A 16752-nucleotide genomic window follows, 5' to 3' on the forward strand; every position below is an offset into this window, starting at 1 on the left:
CTCTCTCTCTCTCTCTCTCTCTCTCTCTCTCTCTCTCTCTCTCTCTCCCCAGCAGCGAGCCCCAGTTGTGGCCGGTGGGCATGGTTTTGGAGGGCAGCTCAGAGGCACTGTGTCCCCCCCCATCTCTGGAGCTGCGCCCATCCTGCAACAAGAGCCAGCCCTCGCCTCCTCTGGGCTCAAGCTCGCAACCCCACGACGGAGTTTTCCCTGAGGACAAGGAGCCCGTCAAGTACGGCGAGCTCATCGTCTTAGGGTGAGATATTGATAACCGCCACCGACATTTTACAACATCCAACATCCGGTAATCATGGCCTCTCTGTGGCCAGCAGAACATGAATGGAGAGTGTTGGTCATATGGAATAATCAGGGCTGGTGATACTGGATCGCTCATCCGATCTGAAACAAATCCAAGGATATTATATTTTGACTTCCTGTTGCATTAAACATCTTAGAGAGTGACCAGTTTGGTGCCTATTTAAGTGAACGCAATATTCTTTATAAGTACTAGGTTCAGGAAATCATATTCCACAGAGTCTGCATTTGTTGACCTGACTGATCAATTCAATATGGACATTCGAAAGACATTCGATACAGTACATTGTATTCCATAAATGTGAGGCTATTGGCCGTGATAACCTAGCTCAGCAGTTAGTTGGTTGAAATCTTACATAAGTAATCATATTCAGTGTGTAGATATTAATGGCACCTTATCAGATCCAGGAGTGTACACGTATGGCGTTCCGCAGGGATCAATCTTGAGAACAAACAATGGGAACTAACAATCAAAAAAGTAAAAAGGTGCCATCTGCCCATAAGGATACAATTTAAATGCTCATTTACACACACTCGCACACTGATGGCACAGCCTTTGGGAGCTATTTGGGGTTCCGTATCTTGCCCAAGGACACTTCTTCATGTGGACTAAAGGAGCCAGGGCTTGAAATGCCGATCATCATCCGATTAGTGGATGACCCAGTAAATACTCATCATAGTGTGACAAGTAAATTGAGCTTGTGAACACTTGTGAATCATCAATGTGTGTCATAATGTCATAATCATTGACAGGTGTAGTGTTTACATCCTTCTCAGCTAAGAGCCTATCAGCATATCTATCAAGGCAAAGCATTACTTTGTGGGAGTATTTATGGCTGGAATTTGGACAAAGTGAGTAAAAGATAAAGCATGTATCATCCATTTAACCCAGTTATTAACATTATCACAATTAAGTCCATTTTCTTCTTATGCTTCACAGGCACAATGGGTCGCTGGCCAACGGGGACAAGGGTCGCAGAAGAAGTCGCCTGGCCCTCTATAAGAGACCTAAAGCCAACGGGGTCAAACCTGATGTTATCCACAACGTCTCAACCCCTCTGGTGTCAAAGGTGAGTTCACAACACTGATCAACACAGTTGAGGTTGTCATTCAAACTGAAGAGGTGTTTTCCCTAAACCAGGTAGAAAGGAACCAGGTTCTATATTATTACTATATTATTATTATTATCGAAAAATCTATTTAAAACTGTCTATTTCTTCTGTAACACATTTCTTTTCTTCTTTTTTTACATTGGAATTTTATACTGAGGTATTAGAGTGAAGCTTAGAATGTTGTGATATTTTATGATGTCATCACCCTTAAAAGAAATTGGGAAAAGAAAAGATTTGTGGTTATTGTGGTTATAGAAATGTACTTTATGTGCTCTTAGGGTGCTGCTAGGACTATTTTGTATATAGAAACATGTTGTGAGTTTTGGAACATTTATCTTATTTGAATGCCTTTTTAAATATTTGTTTACGTTTGGACTTTAATATTAGTGGAGCCTCGTCTTTATCTGCAACTGTGAAGAAATATCTGCTCTAAACACAATGAATAGACATGCACGAAAAAAGAAAATGCAACATTTGAATGTGGATGATGATATGATAATCAGTCATTTTATGTAGAGCTAGCATTGTCCCTCTAGAACAGGAAACGTCCTCTGGTAGATTGTGCTGGAGGCCAGCTCTCCTTGTCATGTGACCTGGATAATGTATTTTTCATTGGCAGGCACTCAGCAACAAAAGCCAGCACAGCATCTCCTACACACTGTCACGGAGCCACTCTGTCATTGTGGAGTACACCCATGACACCAACACAGACATGTTTCAGGTCAGTGTTTCCACACACACACACACACACACACACACACACACACACACACTTACAAAAAGCATGTGCACATGTGCCGTGCCAACATATTGTAAGCTGTTTTGCTGAGTTGCCTCCTAGTGAAAAAACTCTGAGTGACCTTGAGTTCCTCATGGTAAGCAAGGATGCAGCGTTTGGGTCTGGGGCTTTTATTGTGAAAGGTAAGAATGGAAGGAGCAATGGTGCATTCACGTGGAATCAGGCCTTTTAGTGGGCGACAGTAGGACGGTGAAATTAGGCGAGGCTATTCCTTTGTCTTTCAGATTTAAGTATTTAGTCAAACAGTAGCTGAAGCTGTCGGGCCTGTAGAGCAGTGAGGGCATCGGGAATGAAGAGGAAGCGCCGGAGTGAAAGCATCGGGCAGAAGGAGGGAAGACAATAGACTGAGGAGATCAAACATACAGGAGAAGATGAGTCAGACCTCGTCTGCTCTCAGTAACTCACAGTTGTTTTTCCAACCACCTTCTCTCCACTTCAAGGAGATCCATACAAAGCCGTGACTCCAGCAGACACGATCAACAGCGCTCCATGTCTGTCTGTCTGCTGTCTGCTGTGTTTAAGGGTCATGTCACCCACATGGTTTGTTCTGTCCATCTTTATAGACATGCTAGATATGTTTCTTCCTCCGCCTGGATACAACCGAGGCAAATTGAATTCAGATTACGCTGCGCATAGTATTGGAAAATTACATCAATGACTTTCTTCAGTTCAGCAAGACGTTCAGCCGAATGTTGGGTCGTTCTTGCTAAACTGTTGGTTTTCTGCTGCATGTTGCCAGAACCAATGGCCAGTGCTACCAAAAGAAAACCCAAGAAATGTTTCAGCCTATTTATAATGAACTGGAATGACTTTAGATTATTTGTGTTGGTACTGGTCATTCTCATCAATCATACTGTTTCTAATTGGGGGAGGTGTGGAAACTGACCAAATTGAACAAAAAGTAGCCCAAATGATCTCAAAAAGCACAGAACAGCAACGCTGTGACACAATGGCACGTTTAGTCACCATTGAGGGAAGCTACAATTTAAAAGAAGAACTGATTCAGTCAATGACATGGATGATTTAGATTCAGAGACAACCACCGCTAATACGTGCATGGCTAGATATGTCATTGTTTTATGATATCGATTCCTCTCTCTGGGTTCTCTCAGATTGGTCGGTCCACAGAGAGCATGATCGACTTCGTGGTGACGGACACGGCGGGCAGCGGTAGCGGTCAGGGCGGGGGCTCAGCGGGGGAGGGCGGCGGCGGAGGCCAGTCTGCCCAGAGCACCATCTCCCGCTATGCCTGCCGCATCATGTGCGAGCGCAGCGCTCCCTACACGGCCCGCATCTACGCCGCCGGCTTCGACTCCTCCAAGAACATCTTCCTCGGGGTGAGTGTTCTTCTCCCTCGTGGGCGCCAGGCCTCTCCTGGCAAAAAACGCTCGGGGACCGGTAACCACGGTAACCGTGGTGAGAGCAATATCAGGGACGTGACTTTGCCGCCCAAGGGTGACATCATAGCTGTGAGGATGGGTGTCAATGTATGTGACCTGGCCCAAGGAAGCCTGGGAGAGGAAGGAGCACTGTTCTCCACGTGTGTGTATGTGTGTGTGTGTGTGTGAATGTGTGTGTGTGTGTGTGTGTGTGTGTGTGTGTGTGTTTGTGTGTGTTAATATGCTGCTTCTGGTCATATGTAACTGTCTCAAGCTATTGGAGACGTGTCAGTGAACATACATCATGTTATAACATATAGTGCATCAGTACATACTGTACACTGTATTTGTGTCGCTGTAGGTAATAGACCAAATAGCTCAGTCTTTCCTAACTTATTTAGTTCCTCTGTTAGATAATTGAGATCTGTTTACGACCGGCTCGCTCATTTCTCACCCTGTTGGACCTATTTTTAGCGACTTAGCTGCGCTCCTCCGAGCTCTTACTTCAATGGGAAGACCCCACTTGGAATGAACCAGAATTAACTTGAAATAGAAAGGAGCGCTCCGCTTATGTTCATTAACGCGGGACAGTTGTGGGCCGTCAAGCCGACTCAGCAGTCCTCCGCTTGGGCTCCGTCTTGCTGTATCTCCAGTTCAGTGAGTCTGGAGCCTTACCTCGCCACAGAGTCTCGCTTACAGCTAGTAGCCATTTATGAAAACCCCAACCCTAACCCATCTGAATGTTGGAATGGCATTTTAAACATGTTTTCCAATGAACTAAACAGAGAGTAGTTATTTCCCCCTGTACTGTACTCAGTTATCAGACTCTTTGATATGAAAAGCTTCTATACCTCTGTGGATAGCTGGCAGGGCGGGGCGGTCTAAAACGTGACATCGAGGTGCACCAAAGCCATGCAAGCAAATAACAGCCCTTTCTCATGATTGCATGATGTCATCCCATGCAAGATTCATCAGGAACCCCGACAACTAGGTCAGCAGTCAGGGAGATAATGTCAGCAACCAGTACTCAGCTCAACACACACACACACACACACATCATCCACCAGCCATCAGGACTACATTCACGCTGATGTACGGAACAAATGTTGTCCTTTTTATTAAAAGTCAGGCTCTGAGGTTCACCTCTGAACTGTTTGATGGATGGGATTATTGTGTAATTGATAAATAATGCCTGACAATTTTCAGTCCTTAGGATTTCAGTACTTCCTCCTCCGTCAGACCCTTCCGGTCCTAAGCTTGGAGGAGGAAGTGACACACATTTCCTCTGTCACACACTCTGAGGCTGTGATCAAATGATGAGTCCACTACATAAACTGTAAATAAGAAGTTCACCCATTGGTTTGTGGAATGTCATTTTGAAGCCTCGAGTCTGGTGATTTTGCCATCGCCATCTTGGATCACGGCAGTCGCCATTTTGTGTTTTTTCGCAACCAATGAACAGAAGTTACCAAATTTGGAATGCAGAGGAGTGACGTAGAGACGCCGTATACGGCTCTGATAGCAGCAGCGACCTTTCAATCACAGTAAGCCCGCCCTAAAGCATGCCCTGCTTTATGGTCTGTTTGACTCTAAATGAACCATCATTTACTAAATGAACATCATGCTGTATTGAAGAAGACTTGAAACTAGAGATTGAGACCATAAACTCATGTTTACAATGTTTACTGAGGGAATAAATCTAGAGAGAATTAGAGTCATTTTCTCATATACAATCAGAGGAGTCACCCCCTGATGTTCAGTAGAGAGAATGCAAGTTGTAAGACACTTCCGCATCAGCTTCACTCAGCAGAACCGGAGGATGCCGACTGGTCCACTAGTGCTGTTTTTATTTTCGTGTGGACGGTGCACACAAGCCTCTCTCTTTACTCACCGTCTCATGTCCTCAACCCTCAGTGTGAAAGAGTGTAGATGTACCTCAAAGTCCCGTTTCCCGGACGGTGTTTTTAGGCTGCTGTCTCCGCCCGTTACAAAGCGCCTCTCCGGCAGTGCCCGGCTGCAAACCTATGTGTAATGCAGCCTGCGGCCCTAACCCCTCGTCATAAGCAAGGGCGGAGAGGGCTCTTGCTTGGCTCGGCTCTAAGACATTTCTCCGTTCTCGGCTGAGATGGACGACATAGCGCTGCAACGCCTTTCTTTTGGTTTAATTTAAGGCATTAATTTTAAAGAGATCTGTTTTTCTACAGTATATACATAACTTACAAAAAAAAATTTGGATCCGCCTCTCACAAATTGGAATCAAATTGCATACCCACGCATAACGGGTTCACAGAAGTAATGCATGGAGGTACTCCACCTAATGCAGAAGACACAAGCTGGGCATTTGAGTTCAGTATTACCATGTTGAGACGAATACATCTTTCTGAAGTCCTCAATGTGCTTCAAACTAAGTCCAGTCCAACAATCCCACCCACTTTACGCTGAGACCCAGCTAATTTGAAGCACACTGAGGCCTTTCGTCTTCTTTATTAAAGCAACACGACATGACATTTATCCTCTCAGCTGCTTTCTTGCTGGTCTTCTGTTTTATTTCTGGCACATATACAGCCTCAGGCAGTGTGTCCTGCTGTCTGCCATAGTCAGACAGCCCCTTGTGATACCATCACAAGGGGCTTTAAAGCCAGGCAGGGGATTTTCAAATGCAAAACAAAGATTTTGCCAAATTATAACACACACCTCTGACCCACAATATTACACTGCTAGCTACTACGACCCATAAGCCAAACAAGTTTAGTTTTTAACTTGTAATTAATTTCAGCTCTGGTTTTGGTCTCCACCACCTCCTGAGAAAAAGATCTGTCTGTTTAGCTGCTAAATGCTCCACTATGTTAAACAGCTAGTCTCTGAATGTGTCTTGTCTGTTGTTTGGTGCAGAGCAGGTAGAGTACGGTGGCTTTATCAGAGCTTTTTCGCTTAGCTAAGCTGATGAGAGTAGGAGACTCAACCCAAATAGTACAATTGGGACCTATAAAAACCAAAACAATGAGCCGAAAGAGGCTAAAAACAAAGTGCAGAGTTGGTGATAATTCATCTCTACGGGTTTGTCTTTACAAGTGACACCTTTCACATTACACAGCCATTTGACCCAATGTTCATATGGTGTAATAAGAGCAGCTTTAAAGGACCCATGTGTAGGATTTAGTTGCATCTAGCAGTGAGGCTGCAGATTGAAGAGCCAGTGTTTGGTTTGTCCATTCTGGGCTACTCTAGAAACATGGCGCACTCTATGAAAAGGACGTGCTTCCTGCCGATATATGATGGGCTCATTCCAAACTAAAGAAAACACAACGATTCTTAGTTTCAGGTGATTATACACTTTGAAAACATAGTTATGAATATTATATTCCATTTTTGCAAAAGGTTTTTTAGCCTTTTTAACATTAATGTTGAACACATTCAGTGAAATTCTTCTTTCCTCCAACAGCTTCAAAGAACTTAATCTCATGCGTTTCTTTTACTACTGCCTCTGCCCTTTCATAGCTTTTTTTTTTTTGTGAAGCTACACACTGCAGAAATTTGCTGTTTCATTCCATCGGAGCTAATTTGTGTTCATAATACATCCTTTCTTTCTCTCAGGGATGGGTTCTTTCTCAAGTGTGGGCGCATCGCCGTGCATTAGTCAGTACAGTAGTCATTCTGTACTGAGCTAAATATAGCAGCAGAGAACGTTAGCTGTTCTTCTAGCCAGCCACCTCTGACATCTACCTCCCCTATCATCCCTCTGTGCCTCTAACTTTTACGTCTGCCTGTTCCATGTGTATTGGTGTGTCTCTCAGGAGCGCGCTGCCAAATGGAGGACGTCGGATGGCCTGATGGACGGCCTGACCACCAACGGGGTGCTGGTGATGCACCCGGCGGGGGAGTTTGTGTCTGAGCCTGCTCCGGGCGTCTGGAGGGAAATCTCTGTTTGTGGAAACGTCTTTGCCCTGAGGGAGACTCGCTCAGCCCAACAGAGGGGAAAACTGGTAAGATGAAGAGGGCTGACGGAAAAATGACTTGTATGTTTTTTCCGATATGGTCACAAAGTTTGAAGCTACTAAACATGATATGACCTGCAGGGATTTCTGTAGAAATTGGTTCCTTAATGTAATGTAAGGAAGTGAACATCCTTGTACTGCAGAACCTGGCTGCCCTATATACTTTGCATTATTTTAAAGAAGGTAGGAAATTAAGCCCTCTATAATGCTGTAGAATCTTGTCCCTTTTCCCTATTGGTGTGAATGTCAGCAGGACACTAGCTTCTGGATTTTGAATCAATTCGTCACCACGTCCAGACATTTCCTGACGGGAACCGAGTTATTATAAACCACGCAGTTACCGCAAACGTGTGAACTCCGTCGATACCAGCATGATCACATTGCATCATAAAAAAGAAAAGTCTTCGCTGAGCTTTCCTCGAGCTCCCACGATAGGAGACAGTTATACCCCAAAAGTCTGTAGGTCCCTGCTCAGGGGTCAGTGGCCACTGGCACTCATACAGCCCACCACCACTTCCTTCAAGTTGTTCACTGCTCACCAGTATACCTTCAATATTGTTAGAAATCAACCCACAAAGGCAGTGTCATGTGCAAATTGAAACAACTTGATGGGGAGTCTTTGTCTGAAGTGAGTCCAGCAGTAGGAGTACTGCTGCAAATGACCGGAGACGTAGAGAGCCTTGTTGTCGCCTTCAACCACGTGCATCCTCTCCTGCAAGAAGTCAAACTGTCACAGGATACTATTCTTAATTGTCAATTCGATCTGTAAATGTGATGCGTACATGTTGATGATGATAGTGTTTTGAGGGAAGCCACTTACAATAGATGAGTGTCAACAGTCTGAACCCTAACTAGTGCAGCACAGTGCCATCATGTGGTGCTACGGAGGGGAACTGCTACAAGTTGTCCCCAGTTTAACGAACCCTTCCAGTGTGGCCCATAACCAATCACTGCGTCTTCTTCTTCTCTTTCCCCTACTGTTTCCATCTTCTGTTCTCCTCTCGAGGTGGAAAATGAGTCAAACACCCTCCAGGACGGCTCTCTGATTGATCTGTGTGGGGCTACCCTGCTGTGGAGGACCCCCGCCGGACTGCGCCACACCCCCACCCTCAAACAGCTGGAATCCCTTCGCCAGGAGCTGAACGCCGCCCGGCCCCAGTGTCCCGTGGGCTTCAACACCCTGGCCTTCCCTAGTCTGGCCCAGCGCGAGATCGTCGACAAGAAGCAGCCCTGGGTCTACGTCAACTGCGGCCACGTACACGGCTACCACAATTGGGGCTATCGCAAGGAGAAGGGTCCCGCCGGCCCCGGGGGTACGGCACCAGCCAGCACCGGGGAGAGGGAGTGCCCCATGTGCCGGCGAGTGGGCCCCTACGTGCCGCTGTGGCTGGGCTGTGAGGGAGGATTGTACCTGGACGCCGGGCCGCCTACTCACGCCTTCTGCCCCTGCGGCCACGTATGCTCAGCAAAAACAGTGGTGGGGTGGAGCCAGATCCCGTTACCCCACGGCACCCACGCCTTCCACGCTGCCTGCCCCTTCTGTGGTACCTGGTTGACAGGGGAGCAGGGCCACATCAAACTCATCTTCCAAGGCCCCGTTGACTGAGGATACCCGGGAGCCACAAAGTGATGGTGGACCGGTGAAGAGGTGGACACGCAGAGTAAAGACCGCGTGCTAGAACAAAAATCTGAACACTCAAGTGTTGGACGAAAGAGAAAGCACCAATGACAAATACAAGAAAAGGACAGCTGACATGATGAACTGAATGTGCCATGCAATTATAGACTGACATGGCTTTAAATGGAATATGAGGTGTGTGGAGACTATGTAAATAAATTGTGTTGAAATGAGCAGGTGTTAGTGATCTTTTGTTCTTCTCTTTAAGTAACTGCTCAGCCCGTCACATCATTTGACTGCACGACAGCAACACTAAAAAGAAACAAAAACCATGTTGGAAGCCGACTCAAACGAAGGTGAAAACAAAGGCGAATGGTAAAATGATTACCAAAACTGTCCAATGTAGAGATTGATCCCAATTTAAAGGTGACCTGTGGAATTTTCTCGTAAACAAGCCTCTTAAAACTATTTTAAATCAAGCATTGTTTACAAGCTTGCAGTCTTCTTCTTCACTGTCTCTGTTGGCATACTGCAGTATATCTCGGTGTGTTGCTGCCACCTGTTGACCAGTGGAAAGTGTGAAACCACTGGTGTGTGTGTGTGTGTGTGTGTGTGTGTGTATACACCAGATAAACAAAATGGGGACCTGCTAAAAAAAAGCTCCATAGTTTGACTAGTGGTCTAGAAGTCAACAGTGAATCTTGAAGCAGGAATTATAACATCTTCACCATGAAAGGTGTAACATTTATGCTCTGCGCGTCAAACAAAAGTGATCCCAAGAGTTAGGAGTTGGATTCAAAAGTATAAAAGAAAACAGCTGTGTTGTTGTTTTTTCAGCTCTAACACACCGACGTCCTGCTTCAGCTTGGGCAATTTCTACGACATCAACCATTCTTTGATGTGCGCGCAACATTTCCAGGTATACTCTTAGCACGTAACTTGGTGATCGCAATGCTATCATAACTGCTAGAAATGATTTTGAACAAACTTTTAAAAAAACTGAATTATCCTTAAAGCACAACATCGCAGTCACAAGGCTGCTCTACATATCTCCATCAGCTTGATGCCTCTCTCCCTATGAGAAGCCCTTCTCACCGTAGTAGCAGCCGGCACGCACACGTGTACGTGGCTACGTAGGGGAGAGCGAGGGTAATGTGAGACATTTTTTACATTTGTAAACACATAGGCGAGCTAAAATGATATACCAGCAAAATTTACACATTTCCCATTAATTCAGGATGTTTCCTATCAATGGAAATGATCAGAATGTCTTCAGGACAAAGGTCAGTGAAAATATGATTGTTTATAAAAAAAGTGGTCTTGTGTCTCACTTTACCCCAGCTTAGGGGTAAAGTGAGACAGACCAGAGAAATCAAGGGGGTAAAGTGAACCAGCTGGGGGTAAACTGATCCACGTACTTTTTCCACTTTAAAACTACCATAACAACACATGTTGTAACAGTTACAATCCTGACAGCTAGATTGACAACCACACATTCCAAAACTAATATCGGACTAGTAACAGAATCATGGGGATTGGTCAATTAAGCACATTTTTTCAAACACTTGAAAGTAACTCCGAACAAAATCATATACAACATAATATAATTCAAAATATTTTAATTAACATTCAAATGACAGATAGAACCAGTTAGATTAGAACACAGTCATGGGACCATAATCAGAACCAGCTAGAACAGCCTGGGACTCGACCCACCTGGATTAGAACATCAGCCTCATACTCTATAACAAGACCTACTCTACATTCCAGCTGCTCTCTCCGTGTGGTTCCTCCAGGCCTATTTAGATGGGGACGTGCTAGGAAGCTGCCAAACCACTTTCTCCTAAAGAGTAGAGAATTCATTATTATAAGATTTAGCTTTGTGGCAAGATCAGTTGGCCTAAGTTAACCTACAGAATCATGTGATCTCTTGCACACCCTAGCCTACCTGCACATTGTTTCTCTGTCCAATTGGCAGGGACAGGGATATAGTTTTTCTCTGCATATTCAAATGCAAGTTCACGGCACTTAACTGGAGCAAGGCCATGGAACTGGTCAGCTAGTTGTTTCAAGTGTTTGGCAAGCTCCTCCTCCATCTCATCTGTGAATATTCTCTTTGCCTCAGCTACTGCACCCCAGGCTACTGATTTTACTTCCGCCTTCTCTTTTTTCTTTATGAATCTTTTCAGGGTTGTCTTGTCAATATTTCTATCCCTTCCAGCTTTTCTTAAGGACTTCTTTCCTTGCATGACCTCAGCGGCTGCACTCGCCATCTCTGCAAGGGGTGTTTGGCCCCAGGTTGTCTTCCTGGTGTAGTTTCTTGGCATGATGGCTTTTCTACAATGTTTATGACATTAAAAATGAAACATATGTAATGTAATATCACACGAAAATATGTTTAAGACTAAACTTAACTTGTGCTATTTTAGAAAAAACATCTCTTAGCAATTCAGGCTAATCTTCAGCTAGCATCAATCTATGTAACATATATGGTTTTATATGTTGGAAGTTCATCAACATGTATGATATAAGTTTTTCTACCTGAATCAATTTGCTTTGACACAACAGTTGATTAAGTTCACAGCAAGAAAATTTACTTTTACATGCAAAACATACTTACCACAGCACCAGCACCAACTTCTCCTTCATGACAAGGGGGGAATGGGAGGGGCTTGAAAACATAATGGTCACATGACCACAAATGTGTTCCTTTGCCTAGATACAGGGGGTGTCTCACATTACCCCGCTCTCCCCTACTCCATGGAGTGTCTCTAAGCCTTTGCTCACAGTTTGCAGCGCCCCGTTGAGCTAAAAATAACTCAAGGTCACCGAGCATCCCGGGCCTCCCCACCGGGGTGGGGGTGGGAGACGGACAGCTCAGGAGAGCTGCACGTTACCTTTTCAACACCTAAGGAAATGTTGAACAAAACACTAAGAAAACCTTCAATTTGTCCAGATTCAAGAGCTCCACAAGGAGCTGCACCTTTACACACACCTCCAACACTTGATGTAGGTGCACATGGTTGCATATTCTGGATCGGATGTGAGCACATACTGCTTATTATGTGATATCTGCTGAAAAGGTCGCGCTGCAGAGCGGATGCAGAGGGCAGCTGCGATCCCACCCAGAGCTGCCGCAGGGTTTTGTTTAGTTTTTTAAAATCGGTGCCAGACCCCCGAACAACAACTGGTCAAATTCAATGTCAGGTATCTCTTCATTTGCCCTCCGTTTGACACAGTGATGTACTACACACGATCTGCTGTATGTGTGTATGTATGTGTGTGTGCGTGTGTGTGTGTGTGTGTGTGTGTGTGTGTGTGTGTGTGTGTGTGTGTTTTTAAACGCTCCATGGAGAGAGGCAGGGGTACAAATCAAGGGCGGCCACCATGTGGGTGACAGGCAGCCGGGGGAGATCTAGTATGGTAGCCGGGGTAACGGATGGTTCCTGCGGTGGCTCCAGCAGACAGCAACAGTGCACTCCTATGGAGAAGACGTACTGTATGTGTGTGTGTAGGAAACGTCCCTAATAACTGTCATTATAAATCATTACAATCTTAGATATCGGTCAATGTGCAAGATATCTCAACAAGTACTGGCCAGGTTGACGTAAGATCTGGAATGCATGGTTACGGTCTCATCAGCACCAAAATATGGAACTTTTGTGTGACTTGATATGAAAGTTGCCAGGCAGCAGCTCCCCCTGCTGTCTAACACAGTGTCTGTTTCCATGCTACCACTATGATGTTCACTCCCTACACCTGTGCTTTACTGTTGAGGCCTTCAAAATCATTTCATTTTCACATTTTCATTGTTTCCCACATTGATCCCATGAACAGAGAAAATAACGTGTTTTATTACAGGGGTGTCAGGCCGTCAGTAAGTGGGAACAATTTGCAACCAAATATCAAGTATGGATTATTATAATTGGGAAACTTTTTTTATTTTCATTTAACCGTTTTATGATGAGGGATTTTAACACAGAAAGGTCGCTACCCAAGTAAAGCATTTCCCACACAGTCACACCTCACACCACAGTGCTCCATAGGTAGACCTACAGAACAGAATGAGGTATACAGTAAATGGAATATTGTCTGTTGAATCAGTGAATATTAACATTTAATAAATAATTGCTGTGCTTGGGCTCTGCTGCGTAAACACCAGTCTTCACAATATTATACAATTAGCTTTGGCCATAAACACAAACTTAGGCCATCACTATATGTGCACCTGTAAGTATACTGTAGATAATATTACTATTATTAATTTTATCAGCTGCATCCATCCCCCCCCCCCCCGATTTCCTTTCATACATTTTTAAATAAATAATACGAGCGCAGACGGAGCGAGCTTATGGAGCCAAATCCAGGCCAATAGTTTTGATCATTTGAAAAAAATATTGAAACTGAAAGTTCACACTTTGGTCTTATTTGCACTTATTTTTAGTTTGAATAAATTGTTCAAGACCAAAATTTGAACTTTCAGCTTTTTGTTTTTCTCCAATGATCAAAGCTATTGGTCTGGATTTGGCTCAATATGCTGGAGAATGTAGAGACGGACGCGTTTGTGCTCTATGCGCTGCATTGTTCTCTGAAACGCAGGAGGACGGACAAAAAAAATGTAACATTCCGAGCTGCAGTGTATGAACACCATCGGCTTTTATCAAACATAAATCAAGATGCATTTTACTCTCAGTCACGCACACTCGCACCATTTTCAGCAGAAGGGGTTTTCATTCTGAAACAGGATACATTTTACTGAAGCAACAATAAACACAATGTTTCTTTTTGATGTCTTAATATTTAGGTTCAAAATATAATGTAGCTTATATTGCTTATATTAAGAATGAACCAATTATAGCCGGCCTCCATGTCCCCAATCCCCTTTAACGGCTGGGCCCTTGAAAGCTTAACTCATTTTGTTGGAAATTATATTGTCCCAGAAAAAATTGAAATATTGTTATTTTAAGACATTTTTTATGCCACATTTTGGGAAATGTAGGATCCAGTGTTTTTGGAGCTTGACCCCTATCAGGGAGGAGTCAGGATATGTTTCACCTCATTGTTGTTTTTCTTTGTTTTGGGAAGTGTAATTCTGAACTACTAAAGGGTTCCTTTACAATCACCAAAAATGTTTATTCCTGATTTATAGAATTGAAAAAATCATATGAGCCTCAAATTCATTCTGACACTGATCCTGACACATTGATCCTATTAGACTGGATTATCATCTTTTGGTATAATTGGTATAATTACTTGATACCAACTAAGTTGTGTTAGAGACGTTTACATGTGCCACAGATTATACCACACAGTATATGTCCTGTTGCTCTTATCTCTCCTTATCCTCAGTGTCTTGTTCTACGACTGTGTATTTGGACCAATGGAGGTAAACAATAATAATTAGTGGCTGTGGATGGTGGAAATATTCGTGGAGAAAACTTGATATTCTATTATTGTTAAGGTGGCAAATTCCTTGACAAAATGTTTTCTTGGAGATTTGTGGAGTATAATCATTTTTATTATAATTATTGATATATATACAAAAAATGTTTAGACACTCAGCAGGGAGACAGAAGGTGACTGACAGGTGAGCCCCGCACAGTGCTTTTTTATTACAATGTATTCAACAATATTATAATATATTTATATTTGTTGGTTTTCCTCTAAAGCAGGGGTCTCAAACTCAAACTTTTTTTTTTTTTTTTTAAAGTTAGACTTGATAATAAAAATATCCTCATAGTCGAAATTATGAGATAGAAAGTCGAAGTTAGGAGATAGAAAGTCATAACTATGATAGAAAGTCATAACGATGAGCTAGAAAGTCAAAATTATGAGATTGAAAGTCAAAATTATGAAATACTTAAACACACAGTCACAGAAGTAGCTCTTTGGCTGGTTACTGTACATTTGACATGGAAATGTATTGTGAGTACATTGAAGACTACTTTAAATGTGGCTTTAAAACACATGAAATACTTCACATGGGATTGTGCAAACACACCCTTGAAAGGATTTTAAGCTTTGAACAAAGTTATTGTAATAACTTGTGTTTGATATTTGTCTTTGTTATTTTCTTTAATAGTTTGATCTTTGATAAAGTAATGTGGGTTTCTTAACCCTAAATTAAAAGGATTTAAGTTACAATAACAAATGTGCTTAAATATATTTTACATTTATATAACTGCATGTACAATATTTTTACACTTGAATAAACAATAATCAAATGCAGAGAGTTACTTAATAATATGTTACGAGTAGTTACATTTACAACCGGCCCTTTGTGGGCGACCATGATGCTGATGTGGCCCGGAGTGAAAATGAGTTTGAGACCCCTGCTCTAAAGTGACTGCTTTCATCTCAAAGAATATCAAAGTTTTTTTCTCATAATGTTTTTTACTTTAATCTCGGATTAAATCTCTTCAATGTCACGGTGACATTTGACTCCCACATTCTAACCCTCCCTGGGTCCCGGTGGACATTAAAGGCCCCCCCCCCCCCGGTGTTCCTGAGACATCGGGTCCACGAGAGCTTTGACAACACGAATATGAAGTGAAAGGTTCGGCCCCTCCCCCATGAACCCATGACAACAATACCAGACCAGCTCTCGTGTTGACGTTGATCTTTTCATCATTTTATTATATATAGTATATTTATAATATGTACAGAAAGAAAAAGAAAACAAAAATATGATCAAACTCAGCAGGGAGACGGCACCAAAGTGAACAAGCTGAACAGAAAAGAAGAGAGAAGGTGACTTGACAGGCGAGCTCCTGCCCGGTGCTTTTTATGAACAAACACCACCTAGTGAGTGCCTTCATTAAGCCTTTGAACAGCGACGGACAACGTGTGCAAATGATGTGGAAAAATACCCCCTTTCAAAACCGAACCGATACAAAAAGTGAACTTAAGGAGAAAAGTGTTTTGTTTCATCAGAATCACATTCATATGCAAAAGCCCCACCCTGCGTCTCTTTGACCCCGCCCTCACAGGAGACCCGCCCTACCCAGCGCCCCCTCATACTTCTGTGGACTAAACGACACAGAGTAGTATTCAATGAATACATTAAAACCAGTAGAATAGCAAGACTTGTTGAAACAAAGATTTAAAAAAAAAAAAAAAAAAAAAAAAAAAAAAAAAAAAAAGAGGAAATCAGTCATCAAACCCTAAAACATCCGGTGTGTGTGTGTGTGTGTGTGTGTGTGTGTGTGTGTGTGTGTGTGTGTCGAGTTTCAAACGATTGCTTGTTTTGCATCTACTCAAGTGAGACTGCCGGGATGCCAACATGTGTCCAAAGAGCTCAGGAATGTTACACGCTAACCCCACACATACGCACGTGCGCATACACACACTTACTGCTGGTTCCTTCCCTCCCCCTCAATTTCAGATTCCAGTCCTGCACAGCAAACAGCATTTCTAGTTTAGCTCAACAGGGCTGAAAAACACAAGGCTAAAAATACATCTGATGACAATGATGCCACCAGTCTCTCACTCACACACACACACACACACACACACACACACACACACACACACACAC

At 43.3% G+C, this 16752-nt stretch overlaps 1 protein-coding gene across 3 annotated transcripts in view; it reads left to right on the plus strand.

The window, feature by feature from the left end:
* Positions 1–9448, plus strand: part of peli3 (pellino E3 ubiquitin protein ligase family member 3) — a 24625-nt gene extending 15177 nt beyond the window's left edge. For 2 of the 3 annotated variants that reach the window (XM_031877668.1, XM_031877669.1), the window contains exons 2-7: positions 53–253; positions 1253–1382; positions 2044–2145; positions 3336–3560; positions 7397–7585; positions 8604–9448. In XM_031877668.1, coding sequence (XP_031733528.1) covers positions 53–253; positions 1253–1382; positions 2044–2145; positions 3336–3560; positions 7397–7585; positions 8604–9203 — 1447 coding nt within the window. In that variant the 3' untranslated portion in view covers positions 9204–9448. The remainder of the gene's footprint in view (positions 1–52; positions 254–1252; positions 1383–2043; positions 2146–3335; positions 3561–7396; positions 7586–8603) is intronic. The other variant, XM_031877670.1, reaches the window with a different exon arrangement.
* Positions 9449–16752: the final 7304 nt, after the last annotated feature.

This window comes from Anarrhichthys ocellatus, unplaced genomic scaffold (genome assembly GCF_004355925.1).
Source record: "Anarrhichthys ocellatus isolate YVR2014 unplaced genomic scaffold, GSC_Weel_1.0 scaffold144, whole genome shotgun sequence".
Taxonomy (NCBI): domain Eukaryota; kingdom Metazoa; phylum Chordata; class Actinopteri; order Perciformes; family Anarhichadidae; genus Anarrhichthys; species Anarrhichthys ocellatus.